Genomic DNA, 20,589 nt, shown 5'->3' on the forward strand with positions numbered 1-20,589 from the left:
GCAAGATCACGAGTTTCGAAGCAATGATTCTTCAACATAAACTTTGTTTGACTGGCCATGTTGTTCGGATGCCTGATTATCGTCTTCCAAAGCAACTACAGTGGTACCTCAGGTTAAGAACTTAATTCGTTCTGGAGGTCCATTCTTAACCTGAAACTGTTCTTAACCTGAGGTACCACTTTAGCTAATGGGGCCTCCCGCTGCCACTGTGCCACCGCTGCACGATTTCTGTTCTCATCATGAAGCAAAGTTCTTAACCTGAGGTACTATTTCTGGGTTAGCGGAGTCTGTAACCTGAAGCATCTGTACTCCAAACTTTAAAATAGAAAGTGTAATGGTGGTGATCAACAAAAGAGGTTTAAAGACTCTCTCAAGGCAAATCTTAAAAAATGTAGTATAAACACTGACAACTGGGAAACATTGGCCTGCGAGCGCTCCGATTGGAGAACAGCCTTTACCAAAGGTGTGTTCATGGAAGACAGTCTTACTCGGCTATGAGTGATTGCCAAAGAAAAAGAATATAAAACAGGTTGTGCTTCTTTTGGCAGCAGCTAGAAGTTGAAAAATGTTAGAAGTCTGCGAGTGGGCCCTCTAAAGAGGGATGGATGAGTGCTTTGGATTGCCAATGGTTATCACCCTCATGACTTGCTTGTGGGCTTCCCAAAAGTGTCTAATTAGCCACTGTGAGCAACAGGATGCTGAACTATATAGGCCTTTTGGTCTGATCATCCAGGCAAGCTTTTATGTTCTTATACAATTTATTTCTCACATTACATTCAAGTCACAGCAGCATGCCCTGGCACATGACTTCAGAATCACCGCCTTAAACCAAGGGTTGCTCTAAATCTCAAAACTGTCTCTAAGGAAGTAAAAGAGCATCAGAGCAACATGCAAAACTTTTGATAAAATAAGCAGACATTTAAGAGACCTGCTGAGCAAATGCCTTCTCACTGTCTATAGTCCTCACTGTGAGATAGGCAGATAGATAGATAAACATAAACACACACACACACACACACACACACACACACACACACATATTTTGGGTTTTGAAGTGACAACTAATATTCCTGAGTCTTGCCTGCAATAATATATGTTATTATATTACTGCAGACCAGACTTAGGAATATCAGTTGTCACTTCAAAACCAAAAGTAAACTCTCTAGTGCTCCTGGGTTTTGGAGAAAACCTTGACAGCGTGAAAAATGGAATATAACCTCAAGGCTCAAGAGACCTACCTGGCTCAAGAGAGATAATAAATGAAACCCAGCAAAATGGCCACACATTATTAGGTCTTTAAAACTACTCGTGGCTTGAAGGGGGGAATACTTGTAGTTGGAGCTATCCCAGCCCTTAGGGTGTTCAGTGCTGAAAACAGTTTCATCAGCATTTATATTTCCCCCTGGCAGGGGTGCTGGACCTTTTAACAGAAACCATCCTGAAATTATGTCACACTTTTTAAAGGAGTTAAGTGTCCACCCCAGCACACACTGTACCAATTTAGACAGTACTAAGCTCTCCTCTATAATAACCTCATTTATAGATGATCTGACAAAGTGAGCTGACATTATTCAGCCAGTGAAACTTCCCCAGCAGCCCTTCAGTTGCTGAATTTCACATGCAATTGTTTCTGGCATAGAAACACCCCGTCCCCAAAATAAGAGGGGAAAGGCTGAGGTAGAAGCAGCAAGATGGACACTCTGAGGATCTGTACAACCTGGGAGGGTTTGGGTCAACAGACAAGACACACAGATGCCAGGTAGATGGGCTGCTGAGAAACACATGACAAAATGTCGACTGGGATCTTTTGTTGGAACTCTGGGCAGTAGTAGATCAGCAAGGATTTCTGACTCCCAGTAGTTTAGCAACAGCAAATGAAAAATGTTCTGTGCCATGGCTGGCCTTGTGCTATTTGCTCCTTTTGCTTCACTAAGAAAATTTATGAGGATGATCCTGCAATCTTACACAGTCTCACTGAACTCAGTGTGGTTTACCTCTGTGTAGACATGCATAGAATGGTGCAATTGAACTGGTAGCTTGAGCAAGTCTTTGTATAGTTCTGCTGGCCAGTTTTCAGAGTTTTTTGTTATACTACACATGATGTGCAGTAATTTAGATGTAGATTGAGGTGTACCACTTATATATTGCCAATTATAAGATAGTGAATTATCAAAAAAAGGAAGGAAAGAGGATACAAATTTGCATTAGAATGTGCATGTGACATTCTATATGTATAAATTATTAACTGTAATTTAAACAGAAATCTATTTAAATAGATTAAATAGGCATCTCACCATAGCAGGAAAGACTGTGACCAGGTAAACTGCTTATTCCTCAGTCTGCTGCCCAGGTAACTAGCTCTTGTTAACTTCAAGGTTTTTAGGAGGGATGAAAATTCAGAGCAAGGTTTAAATACAAGCTTGTGCATATATTAAATATTAAATTGCCAAGATACCATGCATTTCAAAAGAATTTGATGGAAATACTTTTTAATACTTCAGAATAACCAGAGATAAAGGGAAAAGCTTTGATAGCAGTGCAGTGCTGATCCATATTTTAAAATATATGTGATATTGTTGATGTTTTGGAGTTGGGATGGTCTTTTGAAAAATGAAGTGAGGAGCTACTCCTGCCACTGCTCTCTAAATGTATTTGTGCTAAAATACATAAGCCCACTCTGAATGGCGCCTGGGGCTCCCAGTGTAAGTCAGTTGCCTTGTAGCTGACCTTTTGGCACTCATTGGACTCAATACACTTGAAGTGGATGCAGTGCAAATGAGGATATACAGGGCTGAATTAGGATATGGATAGGCATACAGACTGCTTACCCCATATGCTACTTTTGCATGTGCTTACCCATAGGTGGCTGTCATAAGGTTCGCTGTTTAAAGGGGAGCAGGTTACCAAAAAAATTAGTTCTATTAAAGAACTATGTACAACATGTTTTTCTCTCCTTTAACTACTTTCTCACTAGCTTCTAGCCCTGTCTCCAGCTTGGGCCTAACCTCCTAAACTAAATATGGGACGTGCCTTTTAAAGGTATAGGCACATTTTACCTAAATCTAGTGGGGAGGGCAGAAAACATGACTGTTGAACCTTACCAGGTTTCTCCAAGCACAGATATTGTGCCCACAGTATGAGTGAATTACGCCCATTGCAATATGTTGGCAAATACACACAAACTGAGTCCCATGTTGAGTCATCTTGGGATACATTGGCAGCTGGCTGCCTTTTTTAAAAAAGTCCTGGCTCTGTTTATTTTCAGGAGCCTGTTATTTTTGCTTGTTTAATTAAAAGGTAGCTTTGCCTACATGAAAGTAATTGGTACCCAAAAAAAAAAAAGTTTTCATGCCAGGTGCTCTTTTACCCATCTCAGATTATTAAGCCTGATGCCAGGATGTCGTGCATGGCTAGGGGTGGTGGAATAAATTGCTGTAGAGACTAATTCAGCCCAACAGCTGTGGTGATCCTCTCCAGGCAAAGGAGGAGGCAGGAAGAAAAACTTCTGCAGTGCTGACTGCTCTTGGCTCTCACCCATGTTGGCTATGCCTACAAAATTCTAGCATTCCTCCTACATGCTCCGCCTCTACATGAATGTTGGCTGTGTGGCTGCAGAAGGAGCCTATGGCACAGAGACAAATGCTCAGGCACACTAATGAATAAGGCTATCTGAAAGCTCTCCTCGTTTGGATATAGAGGGATCCACCCCACCAGCACAATAGCTTCCATATGGGAAAAGCAAGCAGAGCCCGTGGCTCTGACCCTGCTGTGCGTATCATCAGAGGGATTGCATTTCCCCCCCCTTTCCCTCTCCCCAATGCAGGACAAAGTGGCTGTCAGCCAGTGAGATAAAGCGCAGTGTGAAATGTTATTGGCAGAGAGGAGGAACAGCCTTCCAGCAGCTGTGATTCGGGATCCCTGTGGTAGCGAGAGCATGGTGGGGAATGGAGATGAGCACGAGCCCAGAGTTGCCTGCACTGCCCTTTAACAGCACCCATCAATATACATTTACGGTTTAATCAACATATGTCCCTTTAACGGAGCAAATCAATAGCGACTCGTCAGAAAGAAAATGAGATAAACAGCAGCTCTAATAGCATTGCCTTCCCCCCATGGTTACAAATTCCAGAATTGGAGCAGAGCAACAGGGCCGCCAGGATGGATGCAGTGAAACATGCTATAATTTCAGGAACTCAGGCGTCCGACATTTGCCTGGTTTAAAAAAAAATAACGTTCTTTATATAATCACCATTGATCTTAATGAGTCGAGGGACAGGGATAAAAAGTTTAGATAGCTGAGTTATTCAGTGCTAGAAAATGGGTGAAGTAGAGTATCTGCTACAAATGTCACATGCTTAGTCAAGAGGAGAACAGCTGAAGGATGAAACCAAAGATTTTGTGGGGAAAGGTGGGCTTTCAGGGGGGAGTTTGTTTTTTTGGTGTGTACGGTTCGTAATAACACTTTTCTGTTCAGTTCAATGATACGTATTACTCTAAACTACTGTTATAATGACTTTAGAGATAAGCAGCAAGTTTGCTTAGCTGAAAACACACACACGGGGGGGTGGGTCTGTTGCTGGGCTATACCATTCCAGACTGCAGGTGGGGAATCAAATGTTTAAATCCCCACTACCCCAAAGCAAATAAATAAAATTTGCTGAACATTGCAAACATTTCACACCAGAGAAAAGGCAAGAACTGCAGTGACAGAGACTGGGAAAAGATGCAGTTAAAATGAGTTTTGTAAAAATGAGTTTCAGAGAAGGATGGGTCCATACCATTCAGCAAACTGCGCTAATGATATTAGCCTAATGAGGCCTGCCCTATCCTCTGAATTTTCAGCCTACCCTTTCAGATTTCAGCGAGTCTCTAATAGTCTAATTCAAAGCAGAGGCATGCTACACTCTTTCTCAACCCATATTTGTATGTGGGTAGAGAAAGAGTGTAGCATGGGCGGGGCTGTGTCAAACAATTTTTGAGATGAAAACAAAGGATATGGTAGGATCACAAGATGGCCATATATCATATAACGATTGAGAGGAAATGTTACCTTGAGGAGATTCTGTCACCTGAAATATGATCATAGAAATGGGCTTATACTTCTTCATCCACCAAGGAGTCAGAAATTGTATTTGCTGCGGTTTCAACTGACAGGCTTTTTTAAAGTTCCCTCATCTAGGATGCTGCCAAAGTTGTCGGTGCACAAGCCAGCCTATAGTCACACGAGTCTCCTGGCCTATAGGATAGGATGAATGTACTCTTCCTCTTTTTTAAAGTATAAAGTTTAGGTTCAGTTTCATCAAAATCTCTGTTGCCTTTTTAGGAAATGTACTTAAAAACTGATATTTTTCCAAAGCTTCACATTTTCAAGCTGTTTTCAGCCAGCAAGCTCTACATTTGGGTGGGTGAAAAGAGGCTGTTGAAAAGTTATATATATATATACATTTTCATTTTTTATCTGAGCCAAAAGAGCAGCATTGGTTGCGAAAAGTCAGGCACTGCAAAAATGGAATGACAAAACCAAACCAGGCACTTCTCTGGTGTAGAGTTATTTAGTGCCACATGGCAGAATGAGGCCATCCGCTCAGGAGAGGCAATGGGGAATGATGGTGAAGCACAGTCAACAAAGTTTCATGTGCCACATAACCTGCCCAGCACTCCCTAAGTTAGCTTGTTGCCCTCAGGTGTGGCAGAGGATGATTTCCTGTCAGCAGTACTGAAGTAAGAGTCAAATGCAGGAGTCCAGTCAGCTTTTGGATGTGGAATGGGGTGAGGGTGGGGTCACCATTTCGTCTTTCTCCTCAGGCAGCAAAATATATTGGCCCAGCCCTGGTTAGTAGACTTCCCTGAGGAGCTGAAGGTGGCATTTGTGGTTCCTTCCTGCAATGACCGGATGAGATAGGGTAGCCTGAGAGACAGAAAGCTGGTCTGCACAACACATTAAGCCAGACTCTGGTTTAGTGCTACTGTGAGAATTCCCATGAAGGAACTTGCAGCTGCCTTGATTACAGCTTCATGCCTAGTGAGGAGCCCTGTTTAGGGAAGTTTTAAATGTTTGAAGTTTTATCCTGTTTTCAGTCCTCTGTTGGGAGCCACCCAGAGTTGCTGGGGAGGCCTAGCCAGATGGGTGGGGAAAGATAATAATATCATCATCATCATCATTGTTATTAGCTTAACCATGAGTCTCACTTTAGAAGGCACACTAAGCCAAACCTTGGCTCAGCACAGCAGTAAAAAGGACTAAGCAGGAGCAAAGTTGTTGCCAGCTCCTCTCTGGGAGCTAGGTCATAGTCTCACTAAACCATAGCTTGATTTACTATGATTTGTGAACCAGTGTCCTGGTCTACCTGGTAACAAGTCAATAAGTCAAGTCCTAAATTTAAAATCCAGGGGACAATCCATGCAAGCAAAGTCCAAAGTCGAAAGGTCAGGAAACACAGCCCAGGGTCAGTGCAAGTAAGCCAAACCTGAAGTCCAGCAGTCAGGATACAATCTGGAGTCAAGCCCAAAGCACAGTCCCATGGAGGTCCAGGAGAATCCAAGCCAAGGTGCATCAACAAGGGCAGTTGAGCAGACCCAGCACCTCAGCTCTGCTTCCTTTGTGTACTTTGCATGCTGATTGCAGCATCTGGGCTTGATGAGGCAGGTGACCTTCACCTGTTCCAAGCCTACTCCACCTGAGGAATCACACACCTCCTCACAGAACTAGCGAGCCCCACCTGGCCAGCTAGGGAGCTGGGCTGTGGGCCCTTGCCTGTCTTAGCCTCCTGGAGCACCCCACCCACTATTCCCTACACCACAGAGCCCACCATGTTCATGGAGACAGGGCCCCCTCTATCTCTGGTGATGGGTCCTGTTGTTCTGGTTCCTTGCACTGAACCCCATCCCCTCGCCATCCCCTGTCACCCCGTGTCCTTCCTCATCTCCTGTCCTCCTCTCTGTCGTCCTGCCAGTTCATAACAACCAGCTCAGAGAATGGTATAAGCTTTGTGGCTGAGTGAGAATTAGGACCCAAGCAAAGCAATGCTTCGTTAAGAATCATCTGGTGGGTGTGTTCTCTCTTTTTTATTTCTTGTTTCTGATATGGGATTTCCTCATTATCTCTTTGTTGTGGGCAAAGAGCTTTGAAGGGGGTGGCTGGAAGTCCAAAACACTCACAAACCCATAGTTTTAATTGGACTGTGCTGCAGGGAAAGAATGAGGAAGAGGTTGGGGAAGTAAATGAAAATGAAAATTATATATATATATATATATATATATATATATATATATACACACACACACACCTAAATATATATGTACATAGCTTAAGTTAACTGGTTTACAAGTATGTACTAAGGTGAATAAGAATAAACTTGAAACACATTTTGGGGGTTATTTTATAAAAGAAAATTGTTGGAAAATGCAAACTAAAACATGAATCCTTTGAATTTCAGCTACACAGCTTTGTACAAGCCTCATCTATTCTGACTTACAGATGGCCCTAAGGGGTTGACTGTGGCTTATTCACATTGTGATAAATGGAACTACAGCACAATGCAATGATGAGAGTTGCATCTCTCAGCACCGGCTCTTCTGTCTTCCAAATAGGTTTTTTTCAATAGGGAGAAAGAGTGCCTAAAAGTAGCACTGAATTCCATTCATAAAGTGAGGCTTGGATGATGCTTTCAAAATTGATTCTGGGTTTGGGGAACAAGGACTAGGGCAGGGTGAGCAACTCTCAGTCTAGGCCTGCAGCCAGATTTCATTAAGCCTTCTGGCTCCCAACCCACCAACTGCTCTTCAGCAGAGAGTGGGGAAAGGGCTTTGATGTTGTGCAAAGTGTGCACATTGCGGCACCTTACTCTGCAAAAATGATCTGCTGGGGGGGGGGGGGAATGGAAGGGAAAATTTCTCAGCAGATTTCTGTTCCTTGGAAACATGCAAGAAGTTGTAAACTTCTGCAACTGCATGTATGCAATTTTCAGAAGGCAACTGCATTATAGTTCCTGCCTTTGTTTGAATAGCTGTAACTCAGGACTTGCAGTTTAGCTGTGCACCGACCTCACTGGCATTCTTCTGCTGGGTTTGCCAAGTCTCTTTGCCTTTTGTAGGGTCAAAACTTGGAGGACGCTGCCCTATACTGAGTCACACTACCTGTCAATCTCTATATTGTCTACATGGACTAGCCGCGGCTCCTCCCAGTCCTACCTATAGATGTTTGGGATTAAACCTAGAACTTTTTGCAGGCAAAACGTGCTCTACCCTTGACCTATGTTCCTTTCCCAAAGAGAAAGTACCCTATACATAAAGGGTTTTGGTGAGCTGCTGCTGCTTCTTAAAAACAAAAACACTTTTCTTCCATTGAAGAAAATGCTAGGTTTTTTCCAGCTTCTTCAATTCAGAGCGTGTCTGTTTGTTTTCCAAATCTTTATATTTTCCCAAACAGATGCGTCCGGCTATGGGGTGGCGTCGCAGGAGTGTCAGCCGTCCCCAGCTCCGTGACCCAGTGCCCCTGCCGTCTGCCACATCGGCAATCTGGGGCAGACCACGGGTCGTTGAGACAGTCCTCCCCTGCCCTGGGGAGGCTGCCAGGGCTAATTACCCCCATATCAGCCCTGAATTATCGGAACGGCTGAAGTCCGATTGTGTGGGATCAGCCATTTTCCACCGCCGGAAACAGGAAGTCCCCATTGAAGAAAATGCTAGATAAAACTTGAGAGGAGTTACTAAGAATGAAAACATGTGCATCTGTTTCTTTGGGAAATAGCTTTGTGGGTCTTACTATTTGATGGTTTGGCTTTGCCAACTTCTGAAACGCAACCCTCAACAGCACTGGAGTAAAGTGGCCATCGATTTGTTAAAGGTTCTCTACCTGCGGGCTAGAAAGTTGCAGGGTAAAGAGCAAACTGAGGAAAGGAAGTGGATTCGTCCTTTTGTACAACACATTGACTTCACAGCAACGGTGTTAAGTACCGGCTGTCTTAGTGTAGCATAGTGTTAAGATGACAGGATTGTTTTATAATGGCAGAACACAGTTTAGAGCCCAGAGGTCACCTGTTCAGTGCTCTAACTCAGGGCACCCTTGTATTGCACAATCAAGTAAGAACTGAACGAAAACAACCAAGGTGGTGGTAGAGGTGCCTGAAACGCTTTACTAAATTTACCCTAGAAATTTACCCTAGAAATACTACTAATCCTTGCTCTGGATTTGTGATGCAGTGTAATTTGGGTAGTACACTTGGTGCACTTGAGCTGTTTTGCACTACAAATCCCACCAGCTTCTCTGGTGGCTTCCCCACCAACTTCAATCTGCCCTTACCCAGCCCTGGCTGCCTGCCCTACATCCAATCCAGGGAGTGACACTGGCTGTCGGCTTCCTCTTCCATAGTCTAATATTGGCACTATAAAATTCAGGAGGGAGGAAGTTAGGGGCAAATTAGTTGGTTCCGCCTGCCATTGGTTCTGGTTCCACCTACAGTTGACCTCTCTGCCATCTGCTCTACTAGTTTCCACAGGCAACCACCACCACTGGTTCTAAGGACAGAAAAATAATAGTTGTTGACTTTTGTATTTTCAAAAGGGACATGCACATAGACTCAAGGTTCATAAAAGAGCAGAAAACAGCTGATGGGGAGAGGGCTGGAGGTAGCCTTTTTGTAGAGATGAGCCTAATTTGATTCAAATAATTATTGTCAAGACCCTTATTTGTATTTTAATGGCAAAGATTCTCTGTGGATGTTTTTTTATTTTGATATGCAGCATTTTGACATCAATGGTTTTCAACTGCAGTTCATTTTAACAGTACATGATGAACAATTTGAAATAGGATTTAGGAAGTTCTCTATTTGTTCCAGTCATTTGTTTAAATCACCTTAGATGAATGACTTTCCAGTCTGAATTATGGGATTAAGTTTTGATTCTCAGAACGCAGGTTTTGGAACAGTTCAAAATCTTCATTTTAGCTTTACTACTTCGACAGGTTTCTGAAAACATCTATATAACTGCATAATATCAGAGTGTTCTACTTTTATAACAACCCCAACTACTCCGCACACTTTTTTAAAGGCCACACAATAGTTGGGAGAGAATAGGTTAGAGAATGTGCGTGATGCTTGTCTCTGGCTGTATCCAATAGGTGTCTGAGCCAGAAATAAATTTCTCATGGCATTATATTGCACCAATTGCATTTGGCTGGCAACCACAATCAGATGTACTGCCTTAAGGGCAAGATATCTAGGTCCCCCTGCAAGAGTAACTGCATACTTACTATACCAAAAAAACCATTGATTGAAAAGCCTTGCAGACCTAAGGAAAGATGGAAGTGCTAAATTTTTCAGATAGGTGATGTATGTACTCATTATCTCAGGGGTGGCTAACATGTGGCCTTCCAGGTGTTGCTGGACTCCAGCCCCCATCTGCCCCAGCCAGCAAGGCCAATTCCAGCAACATTGGAGTGAGCACAGGACAGTCACTCCTGAATTAGCTGAATCGGGTCAATTAAACCAGCCCTACGCTTACTGCACAGACACTCAAAGTGAGTTGCAGACTGTTGCAGACTCAAAGTGTGTAATGGTGACCTAAACCAAGGTTTTGTCACCACTGGCAATCATCCCTATCCTCTGGAAGTGGCCTACTGGGTGTTAAATGTGTTTTTGTTCTCCTGTTGTTTTACCACCACGCTGCACTTGCCAAAGATGGATGCAAGCTGTTACATAAGTACGCCCATCAGAATTCTTCCAGCCCTTTGACAGTGATATCCACGGTGCTAGTGTGCCATCTAGGGGCTACACTGCACACATAACCTTCAGCAGGAAGGGGTATTCTCCAAGACCTTTACAATTTGGTTTTTACAATCAACTCCCTCAAGAGGAGAAAAAGGAGCCTGTTGCTGGAAGACAAACCCCTCTCCACCTGTAGAGGCTCATGGCTCATTAATACTTGAGCCTCGCCGTTCAGTGAGGTTTGCACAGAGGCCACACACTGTTTAGGGAGACAACATTAAACTCCAGAAGCCAGAAATTAAGGACGAGAAAAATGGCTCTAATGCAGCATCCAATTATCTTTAAGCCACCAAAGGATTAAGGCAAGAATCAGATAAACACAAAACTACTAGAATAAGGAATGTTATTAAGGAAACCCCAGGGAGGAAGCGATTGTTTTCCATTGCGCTCTCTCCCCCCTCTCCAAAGGCCCAGATCTTTAATCTTGGCTGCACCAGCCTGCAGAGTTAATTTTTAAATATGCTTGGTGAACTGAGGCTATTAAATATTCATGGTTTTATCTTCAATAAGTTTGGGTTCTTCCCCCCTCACCAAAAGTAGTTTAGCTGTATATTTTATTTGTGATTACAAGCTGTCTGCTCTACTTAAAATTGGAAGGAGCTGATTACATAATTCCTATTCACACATGATTTTGGACCCCCGCTCCCTAGTTCCCATGTAGCATGAATGCCTGTATTTTGTAATCGTGCCATGCTAATTATTATTATTTATTAATTAAATTTGTATACTGCCCTATACCTGCAGGTCTCAGGTTTACAGGATACTATATTAATAAAGGATACTAATGAAGTCAGAATGCCAGATTTCATGTTGGTACTGCCAAAAGTGCTTTTGCCAGGACATATTTGCAGGTAGAACGGATGGATTTAAATTTTATTCTGCTTTCATAGGAAAGCAGGTATTTCTAACAGCAACCCCAGGTGGTCTTGTTGCAAGATTCTGTAATCATTAGTTTATAATTAAGACATTTTGGTTTGCATCTGATGCTGCGCCGACGGGGTTTCAGTCACACAACAGGACTTGTTTTCCTCTCCCCCCACATGCACCCCCTAAATCTGCTCCAGAGGGCCCCGCAATCTTCTGGAGCCAATCTTGAGGGTGCATATGGGGCAGGAGAGGAAAAGGAAGCTCTGTTGCATGCATGGCAGTCCATTATGTCAGCAGAGCTGCAGCACTGGATACGGCCCATTGATTTTCAGTTTCAAAATACTGATTTAAAACCCCAGCATGGATCTTTGTTCAGTGGGATTCAGCTATACTGGCAAGTATAGTTCTGGTTCACAAATAAATAGCAGTTTGGAACTAAACTCCTTGCCTGGACAAGACATACTCAGATTGCAAGGATGCCTGTGAAAAAGGCAAATACTACCCCCCCTTCTGGCAAAAGCTCTGAGTAAGCAGGGCTGCAGCCAACAGGATAGAGGCTGTTTCGACAGCTGGCAGCAAAGCTGGAGCCTGTGCCCTTCTGGAAAAGCACAGTTCTGGCCAAGGCAGTCTGAAATTTGCTGCAGCTGAGAAACTGTCCTGTGGGTGACGGTATTTAGCTCTGCAGCAGCAGGAACAGCTAAGAGAAAAGTAGGGCAAAAGTTTTCCCTCCTACTAGAAGTGGCATCAGGCCAAGTGTGTGACTTGAATATCAAATGTGAGTCAACCATCACTCCCTGCAGCTGGGGTGCCCAGTGCATGTTTTTCCAGGGCTCATACAGGTGTAGCCTGCTGGTTTAGCAGGTAGCAAAGATAGGATTTTACTACCAAGAAAGGGCGGGCAGAAAAGGGTGGAGCAAGTCAAAGGCTTGGAGCATCAAGCAAGCAACACGGCAAAGGAGAATAGGAAGCCAGGATTTGGGTTTTTTTGGGGGGAAGGCTTTATGTTAGGGGGGCAGAACTCAGTTATAGGTAAAGGTAAAGGGAACCCTGACCATTAGGTCCAGTCATGACCGACTCAGGTTGCGCGCTCATCTCGTTCTATAGGCTGAGGGAGCCGGCGTTTGTCTGCAGACAGCTTCCGGGTCATGTGGCCAGCATGACTAAGCCGCTTCTGGCGAACCAGAGCAGCACACGGAAACGCCGTTTACCTTCCTGCCGGAGCGGTACCTATTTATATACTTGCACTTTGACGTGCTTTCGAACTGCTAGGTTGGCAGGAGCAGGGACCGAGCAACGGGAGCTCACCCCGTCACGGGGATTCGAACCACCGACCTTCTGATCAGCAAGTCCTAGGCTCTGTGGTTTAACCCACAGTGCCACGCAACGTAATTGGTCAGTTAGTTATGTATTTTATTTATATACTTGATGGGGGGGCAGCTGCCCTCCCTGCATCCATCCTGGCTACGCCCATGATGGAAGCACCAACATCTTCATCAGAAAAAAAGACTATCATAATGAATTCTAAACCAGTGCATTCCTGCAAGCTAGTAGAAAATGGTAGAAATGTACTGGAAATTGTATTTAATACTAATACAGTGGTACCTTGGTTCCCGAACAGCTTGGCTCCCAAACAAATTGGCTCCCGAATGTCACAAACCTGGAGGTGTTCCGGTTTGCGACTGTTTTTTGGAAGCCGAATGTCCAATTCGGCTATCGGCATTGTTTCAAGGTCCAATCAGCCAATCAGAACCCATGCCTTGGTTTGTGAACGTTTTGGAAGTTGAACGGAGTTCCAGAATGGATTGAGTTTGGGAACCAAGGTACCACTGTAGTTGGCATTTCATAAAGTGTTTAAAAGTGTGTTGTATTCAGCCTTAATTCTGAAAGGAAAGCCAACCTCCGTATTGCAGAAGGGAACCTGAGAGTGAGAGAACAGCAGCATGCGCAATGTCCCCTCAACAATATGGTTGAGATGAAATCTGAACCAGGAATTCTCTGAGTCACAAAACCACACACCCTTAGCCACTAAACCGCTTTGATATGTCACCTTAAAATGCAATTTTAAAAGCATTTGTGTCCCTTGGCTTTGGCATTTGTACTTTTTACATTTGGTTTACAAAAGCTCAGGACAGTATCTTATTAAAAGCACATGTAGTATCTGCAGAAGTTAGCATTTTGATATTTACTTTTTAAAAACAGTCTTGCCAGAACTCATCGCATGTTTGAATGTGGATTGTTTTATTTCTTCTCTGCCCTTCGCCGTAAGGTCCCTGTGCCAAAGCGCAGTATTAACATTAGCTAAAACAATTTACAATCAAATTAATAAGGTGGATTCTAAAAACATAGCAAAGGCCAAGGTAAAGATGTGCATCCTCAAATTATGACAAAAACTATACAATGCAGGTGCCAGATACACTTCTGTGGGGGGGGGGAAATACTGCATCTTGGCTCCCCCACGCCCCTTCTAAAGGTGCTAGAACTGCCAAGGCAGCCTCTCTGCTGATATTAAAACTCGAGAGTGTCTGTATGAGAGGTGGCAATCACATAATCTAGTATGCGGTATGGTGACCAAACGGCAGGAGGCAGTGGAAGACAGGAGTGCCTGGCGTGCTCTGGTCCATGGGGTCACGAAGAGTCGGACACGACTACACGACTAAACAACAACAACATGGTGGATAATCTCTGAACAATTAACAAAACACAAGTTTTGACACATATAATTGAATGTATCTATGGTTCTTACCTTTATCAACCAACACCACCAAGACTGGTAGTATGCTAAGTCTAATAGATTAACCCTCTTGAGAGTTACCAAAATGGCCCTGGGCCAGTACAATGGGGGTTACAATCTGGAAGTAATCTTCAATCTAGTTTGAAGGGATCCCTGAAGTGGTTGTTGGAACTAGAAGTCCCTAAATTGGTACTTGAAGCTCAGCCAAAGGAGCAGGTGGACAGGTCTGTCACATATTTCATTCACAGTTGCCTCAGAAAGCTCTGCTCAAAAGTATCTTTTACTCAGGGGATTGAATAATGGTTAAGCCATGAAGGCCATAGCTGTGTGCCCTACATTTGTTAGCCTAGGGACTTTTAACTCCCTGTGCAGATAAATGCATTTGGTGTCAGCTAAAGAGGCACAAAACATTATCTTTCCCTTGGCATACACACATTCAGGAACTAAGTGACGCAAAAGGTGTATAGCTTGAATTCAACAGAAAATAATTTGCTGTTCAGCTGGAAAGCAGAATACTGGAACAAAGCCGTGATAGATAACACAGTACTTAATTACAAAATTGTGAATGGCTGCCACGGCACATGCAAGCAGTTAAGTGCCAATCCTCAGATATGGGATGGCCAGTTTTGAAACATCCAAATGCCAGCTGGCAGTCTTTTTAAAATTTAGGTTTTATTCAATTCTCTTTTATGAGATTGGTTCCCCCATGTGCAGCTCTGATACTGAGAATGATGGAAGGAAGGAAGGCCATTAAAGACTATGCAATGCTTTGGAGTTCAACTCCCATCAGCCCCAGCCAGCACAGCTGGTTGGCCCAGGTTAATGACAGCCATAGTCCAAAGTATCTGAAAAACACCAAATTGGGGAAGGTTGTATGTAATACACCCTTCTGAAATCCTTTTTCAACCACTTCAGACCTCTCACAGAGAATATTCAGATTCAGTATTTTGCTTTCCTCAGATAACAGTGGCTTAATTTAATACATTTTTAAGATTAATATGGTGGGGAAATTAGTGAATTCACACAATCCCGCTTCTAGACCAGCATTCTGATATATGTTAAAACATGTAACCCATCCTTGGGTAAACGTGGAAAATGTGTTTCTTTAAATGAGATCTTTGATACCAGATGTCAAAGTGAACACAGAGCAAAGTCTGTTAGCGAAGCACAACTCAACCCACACTAAAGGCCAATTTTAGTTACATGCTGAACTGCTTCTTCCTCCACATATATTTCAAATTGAATGGCTAATTCTGCATACAACGCTGTCTTGCCCAATTAAATCTATAGCGTGAGTTGCTTTCTTGATCCAAGCTGAAGGTGAGGAGCTGCACAGCTTCATAGCATCCAAGTATCTGGGTGCTATAAGCCAGAAAATTCTTTAGGACTCTCATTTGTTGGGGTCCACATGCCAACATTACAGCAAATAGAAACTTTGGTATACACTTTCACTGGTACTCAGACGTTGGGTGCATATTGAAGTTTTATGCCTGCCTCCTTTCTTCATTATGCTTATGAGAAGCCCTGAAAGTAATTATGGGGTAGCAACTTATTTATAGCAACATTGACAGCCTAGTACTCATAGCCTTGCAATATGTTCATATCATTTGCAGACAATTCTTTTCAACATATGCCAGTGGCTTTAACAGATAAGTGAAATACCCATGTCTTCCCAATGTAATTTCAAGGCTGTAGCAGCTACCTAAAGTCTCTTTTTTCATGGTGGTAGCTTATTATGATGTCACTGGAAATCAAGGCTCAGGAGTGGATAAAAATCAAGTTCAGACTCACTCTAGTTATTCAGCATGCTCAGGACAGCCACTTACAAGTTACCAACATTCCAAGGAACAGAAATAACATTCAACAGGAACTCATTCCTTCAGTACAAGTGTAAAATATATTCATACTGGACACAAGAAATGGACTACGCACTTAGTTATTTGTAAGACTTTCCTCTTCCTCTATATTTACCATGAAAAACCAAGGAGTTCACTGTGTCTCTTTATTGGATGAAGGTATATTACAATAGACAAACATATTACACATGCTATACAAAATATACATTCTGATAAGTGAGAAAAATATAAATAGATACAAGGAAATGACAGCTGCAAGCAAGGAGGCATTGGTTTGTGCTGCCTTAGAAATGTCCAGCTACAATTACTTTGGCATTGGCAAAAATCGAAGTATTAGTCAGTGGAAAGAACTTTCCTCCCATCAATTTAAACAGAGAAGAGATGGGTGAAGCATGTTTCAAAATTAAGTGCCCTTGCTTCAGCCCCAAACAGTATCCCTTACAGTGCCTCTTATTTTAGAATGAGAGGGAAAATTCACCCAAGGAGTCCCCCCACCCCCCACAATTTATACCACACATAGAATGAGGCACTTCACAATTCTTAGATTCTTTCCTCTGCGTGCAGGAGTATTCTCAGCTCAGCTCAAAGATCCAGCTCTACTGCTAAATCCCATCCCTCCTCTAAACCTCTGTGAATTACTTTACACAACAATCTTGCCACGATGGTAAAGAACTGAAGCTGAGTGACTGACGAAAAGGCTTGGGCTGGTAAATTTCTCTCTGTATTTATGCTTTTAAGTTTCTAGCGTGAACACTCAGCACCATTTATGCCATAGTTCATTTGAATCCTGGCATATCTCACTCCAGTAATGCATGTTGATACAGGATGAGACCTTGTCACTGTACACTTTGCCAGCCTCTTTCCTAAAACCTGAATAAGGCATACCGGATTTTCTATGGGAAAGTCAAGCCGCCCTAACTTTTTTGGGGTGGGTGGGGGTGGGTGGGTGGGAAGAGAGCTGCAAGTGCTCATTTACTGGAACAGCTTTATATCAGGCAGGAGAGGAATGCTTTAACTGGAGGCATGTGCTGCTGTACATGCAGAATCAGCAACATGAGATACCACTGCAGTACAGCTTTCCATTAATGAATGATTTTAACCACAGCGTGACATCATGACACACTTTTGACTTGGATTACAAAAGAGCAATTCATGCCAGTTGCCCTTTCTTCAAAAGATGTGAAGCAGACCAGATCAGCTTTAGCTACTGCATTACTCTTACCCTTAAAAGCACGTAGTACTTCACAAGGGGCTGTCTAAATGAAAGACACTTCTCTTGCACAACTCTTGGCCTAAGACCAAATCCCCTGACATCTGAGACTAAAGTGCCTTTGTTCTGTGAATGATAGAATGGCTCTCCTCCTCCCTCTCCCCACCCAAATATTGCATATCCAGTATTTTCACTTTTGCTGCTATAGATCAGATATGGGCTATCACAGACAATAAGGCATCAAGCAGTGAAGGAGGCAGCAGTTAGCAGTGATACTCTAATGCTGGTCATATACATTCAGTACTGTGAAGCAAACACCTGGCAGAGACAAAGATAGATGGCTACATCTCTCTGCTCCGAGAAAGAGCGGATTTAGGCTTCTTGTGGACCACAAGCTGACTTGGCTTTAGATGTTTAAGACACTTTTGAAGGCTCCTGCTTTAGAACCCTGTAAGACTTTTGGGCGTAATATAAAGCAGGTATAAGCAGCATGAGAGTTGGCACTATCCACTACTGCCAATAAAATAAAGGCAAGGAACTGCCATGAAATGAGTTTGCACTTGTATAACTTAGGTGCCTGGCTGGGCTCTTGCTGTAACTGGGACAAGCCCTCTGGGGATTCTTAAGTACAAAGGAAGAAGAAAGTACAGTTGTTCTCAGCTAGAACTCCGGCTTCATGTAAGAGGATACACAGCCATAAGAGAATCCCAGAATTCTAACTACTAAAAGGAAGCCTGCAATCAACCTGGCCCAGTCTGATTCATAATGAGCTGTATGCAAATAAGTTAACTTAACTAGGATCTCGATTGTCCTGGCAGGACTTTCTTACCCACATCATCTTAATATAAAATGACACCCAAACAGTCCAGTTAACACCTTTTACTGGGCTGTATGGAAAGATTGCTGCACAGAACAGGAGTTGTGGCTAATCTGCATATATAGTTTTTCATGTGTTTTGTTCCGACTTAAGAACATGCCAGGCCATAGATAATATAATTATATCTAATTCCATGTTTACAGCTTGCAGGATGTCTTCAAGCTGCACTCTAGAACCCCAAAATGTCACAGCATGTTAAGATTAGCAAGAACTAATAGTTTGACCTTCTTTACCCTGAGTTAACATTTCTTTGCTTGCAATTTCTCCCCAAATCCCCTTACTTTTGATCATGTGCTATAGGAGACAATTTGGGGTACAACAGCATGTTTGAAGGGTGAGAAATTCATTTCCATTCGTGCTGTGACAGCTGGAATAACCAATATTTCCTCTGGTTAGCTACAGGTGTTCGCCTCATTAAATCTGAAGACCCATGTATGTCCGACACTTGATTTCTCTCAGATCTCACCGGAAAGCATTATTTGAGATATAAAAGTTCTACCTAACCTTTGACGGCTCATCCACATATAGACGTTATCACTTCCATCTTTCTAATCTCTAGGACACAGTGCTGCCATGGTGTTAATCTTTCACAGCAGTCGTGAATTTTAGAAAATGACCCAACTTGACAGCTCATTTACCTGAGACTTTCAACAGTAACTGACACAGGAAAACACTTGAGCTAAGTTTGGTGCCCAAATTACATATATCTAACCTTGTTTCTGCTCCTCTGCAAGGCCAGCCCCACCATTAGGTAGAATGAGATGGCTGCCTCAGGCAGCAGAAGCTGGGGAAAGGGTAGCAGCAGTGCAGTGTTGGAATACACACATTTGAGTGCCCCCATGGCTTACCCTGCACTTCTTAGCTAGTCTGTTGCCCTCAGATGTGACAGGGATGCTGCCCACTGCCAGTGTTCAACCATCAATCCATTTGGCTTCTGTACAGAAAAGGGGCAGGGGCACCATGTTTTCCTTCCACCTCAGGTAGCACAATGACTTGGGCTTGCCCTGGTATGGACCAGTTCACATGAAAGCCCCATGCAAGACAGCTACTACCCACACCTAAGACAAAAAATGTGTGAAGAGCCATCACATAATGAAAACTTCTACAAACCAAGTATCATATGGTAAGTATAACCATCGTGTGCAAAAGATGATTGTATAAACTGGCCCTCAAGCCTTCAATCCTAGGAAACAAGCCATTTATAATATCTGGTCAGCGAACGTCCAAATGACAGGACAATATGTAGTTTTTGGCATAGTGTTTTTTAACATTTCAGCCTGAATGTGTTTAGTAGTGTATACAAAATATTTATATTATGCAAATGTATTTACAACTGAAGTATTTATTCACAGAAAGGGTAGAGTAAGTTTGTGATTGGGCACAATGATATGAGTCCCTACTAGTCATCAGGAGGAGAATATAAGTCAATCAAGTGCTTCATGCTTACGATTACTGAGGGATCTTGAAAATGGGCTCTTACAAGTTTATTTCTTCAGCAGGAAACAACATCTGTGACGCTTTCAGGGGATTGCTCCCAGGCAAACAAAAACCTCTCATTTATCATGTCCATTGCTATGTATCCTTTATTCTTTTCTGCCCACCATTCAGTTCATTAGACTGTTGAGCCTTGTGCACATCTTATGCAGAACAGAAGGAAAGGACTCTGTCATTCCTTTTTCCCTCTTTACTTGTAGCTTGTAGTCACTGATTTTGTCCACTGATGCTGCAATGCTACACACATACACCTGGGAGTAGGACCCATTTAACTTGAAAGAGACTTACTTCTGGGTAGAGATGCCTAAGATTGTTCTGTAAGCCTCTGTTGCAAGCATGGAACATCTTTGACCATGAGGCCAAACCTGAGGTAGTAAAGATACTGTTAACTCCAAGCCTGCTGCTAAGGCTTCTTACTTTTGATGCATTTTATGTAGCTTCATGATGTTCCTGTATGTTCCGAGTCCTGTTAAAGTCAAAGTTATGTTCATGTAACCTGTGGCAAGGTTTGGGGGAAATAGCTTGCTCACGTTCAGTCTCTGTGATGCATTCACTTTGCAGAACTCGAGGCACCTCATGGGTCTTTGGTTGAGTTGAGAAGTGAGGATGCAATGATCCCATATCTTTATTGATGCCCCATAAAGGCAGCTGAAAAGGATCTGTGGAAGGAAAATGAAAAAAAAGAAAGACTGAATTTATGAAGAAAGCTCCCAGCACAACGGTTCTCCATTGTCTCTGAAATTCTGGCAGTGAGAGGCACATTATTAAGTCAAACTGGTTTTGCTCTTCCT

At 43.0% G+C, this 20,589-nt stretch overlaps 1 protein-coding gene across 1 annotated transcript in view; it reads right to left on the reverse strand.

The window, feature by feature from the left end:
• Positions 1–16,349: 16,349 nt before the first annotated feature.
• The window catches only part of LRIG2 (leucine rich repeats and immunoglobulin like domains 2), a 46,837-nt gene continuing 42,597 nt past the window's right edge, over positions 16,350–20,589 (reverse strand). The window contains exon 18 of the mRNA XM_081009801.1: positions 16,350–20,457. Within this exon, the coding sequence (XP_080865927.1) occupies positions 20,228–20,457 (230 nt within the window). The 3' untranslated portion in view covers positions 16,350–20,227. The remainder of the gene's footprint in view (positions 20,458–20,589) is intronic.

This window comes from Podarcis pityusensis (assembly GCF_964106645.2).
Source record: "Podarcis pityusensis genome assembly, chromosome: 6".
Lineage (NCBI taxonomy): Eukaryota > Metazoa > Chordata > Lepidosauria > Squamata > Lacertidae > Podarcis > Podarcis pityusensis.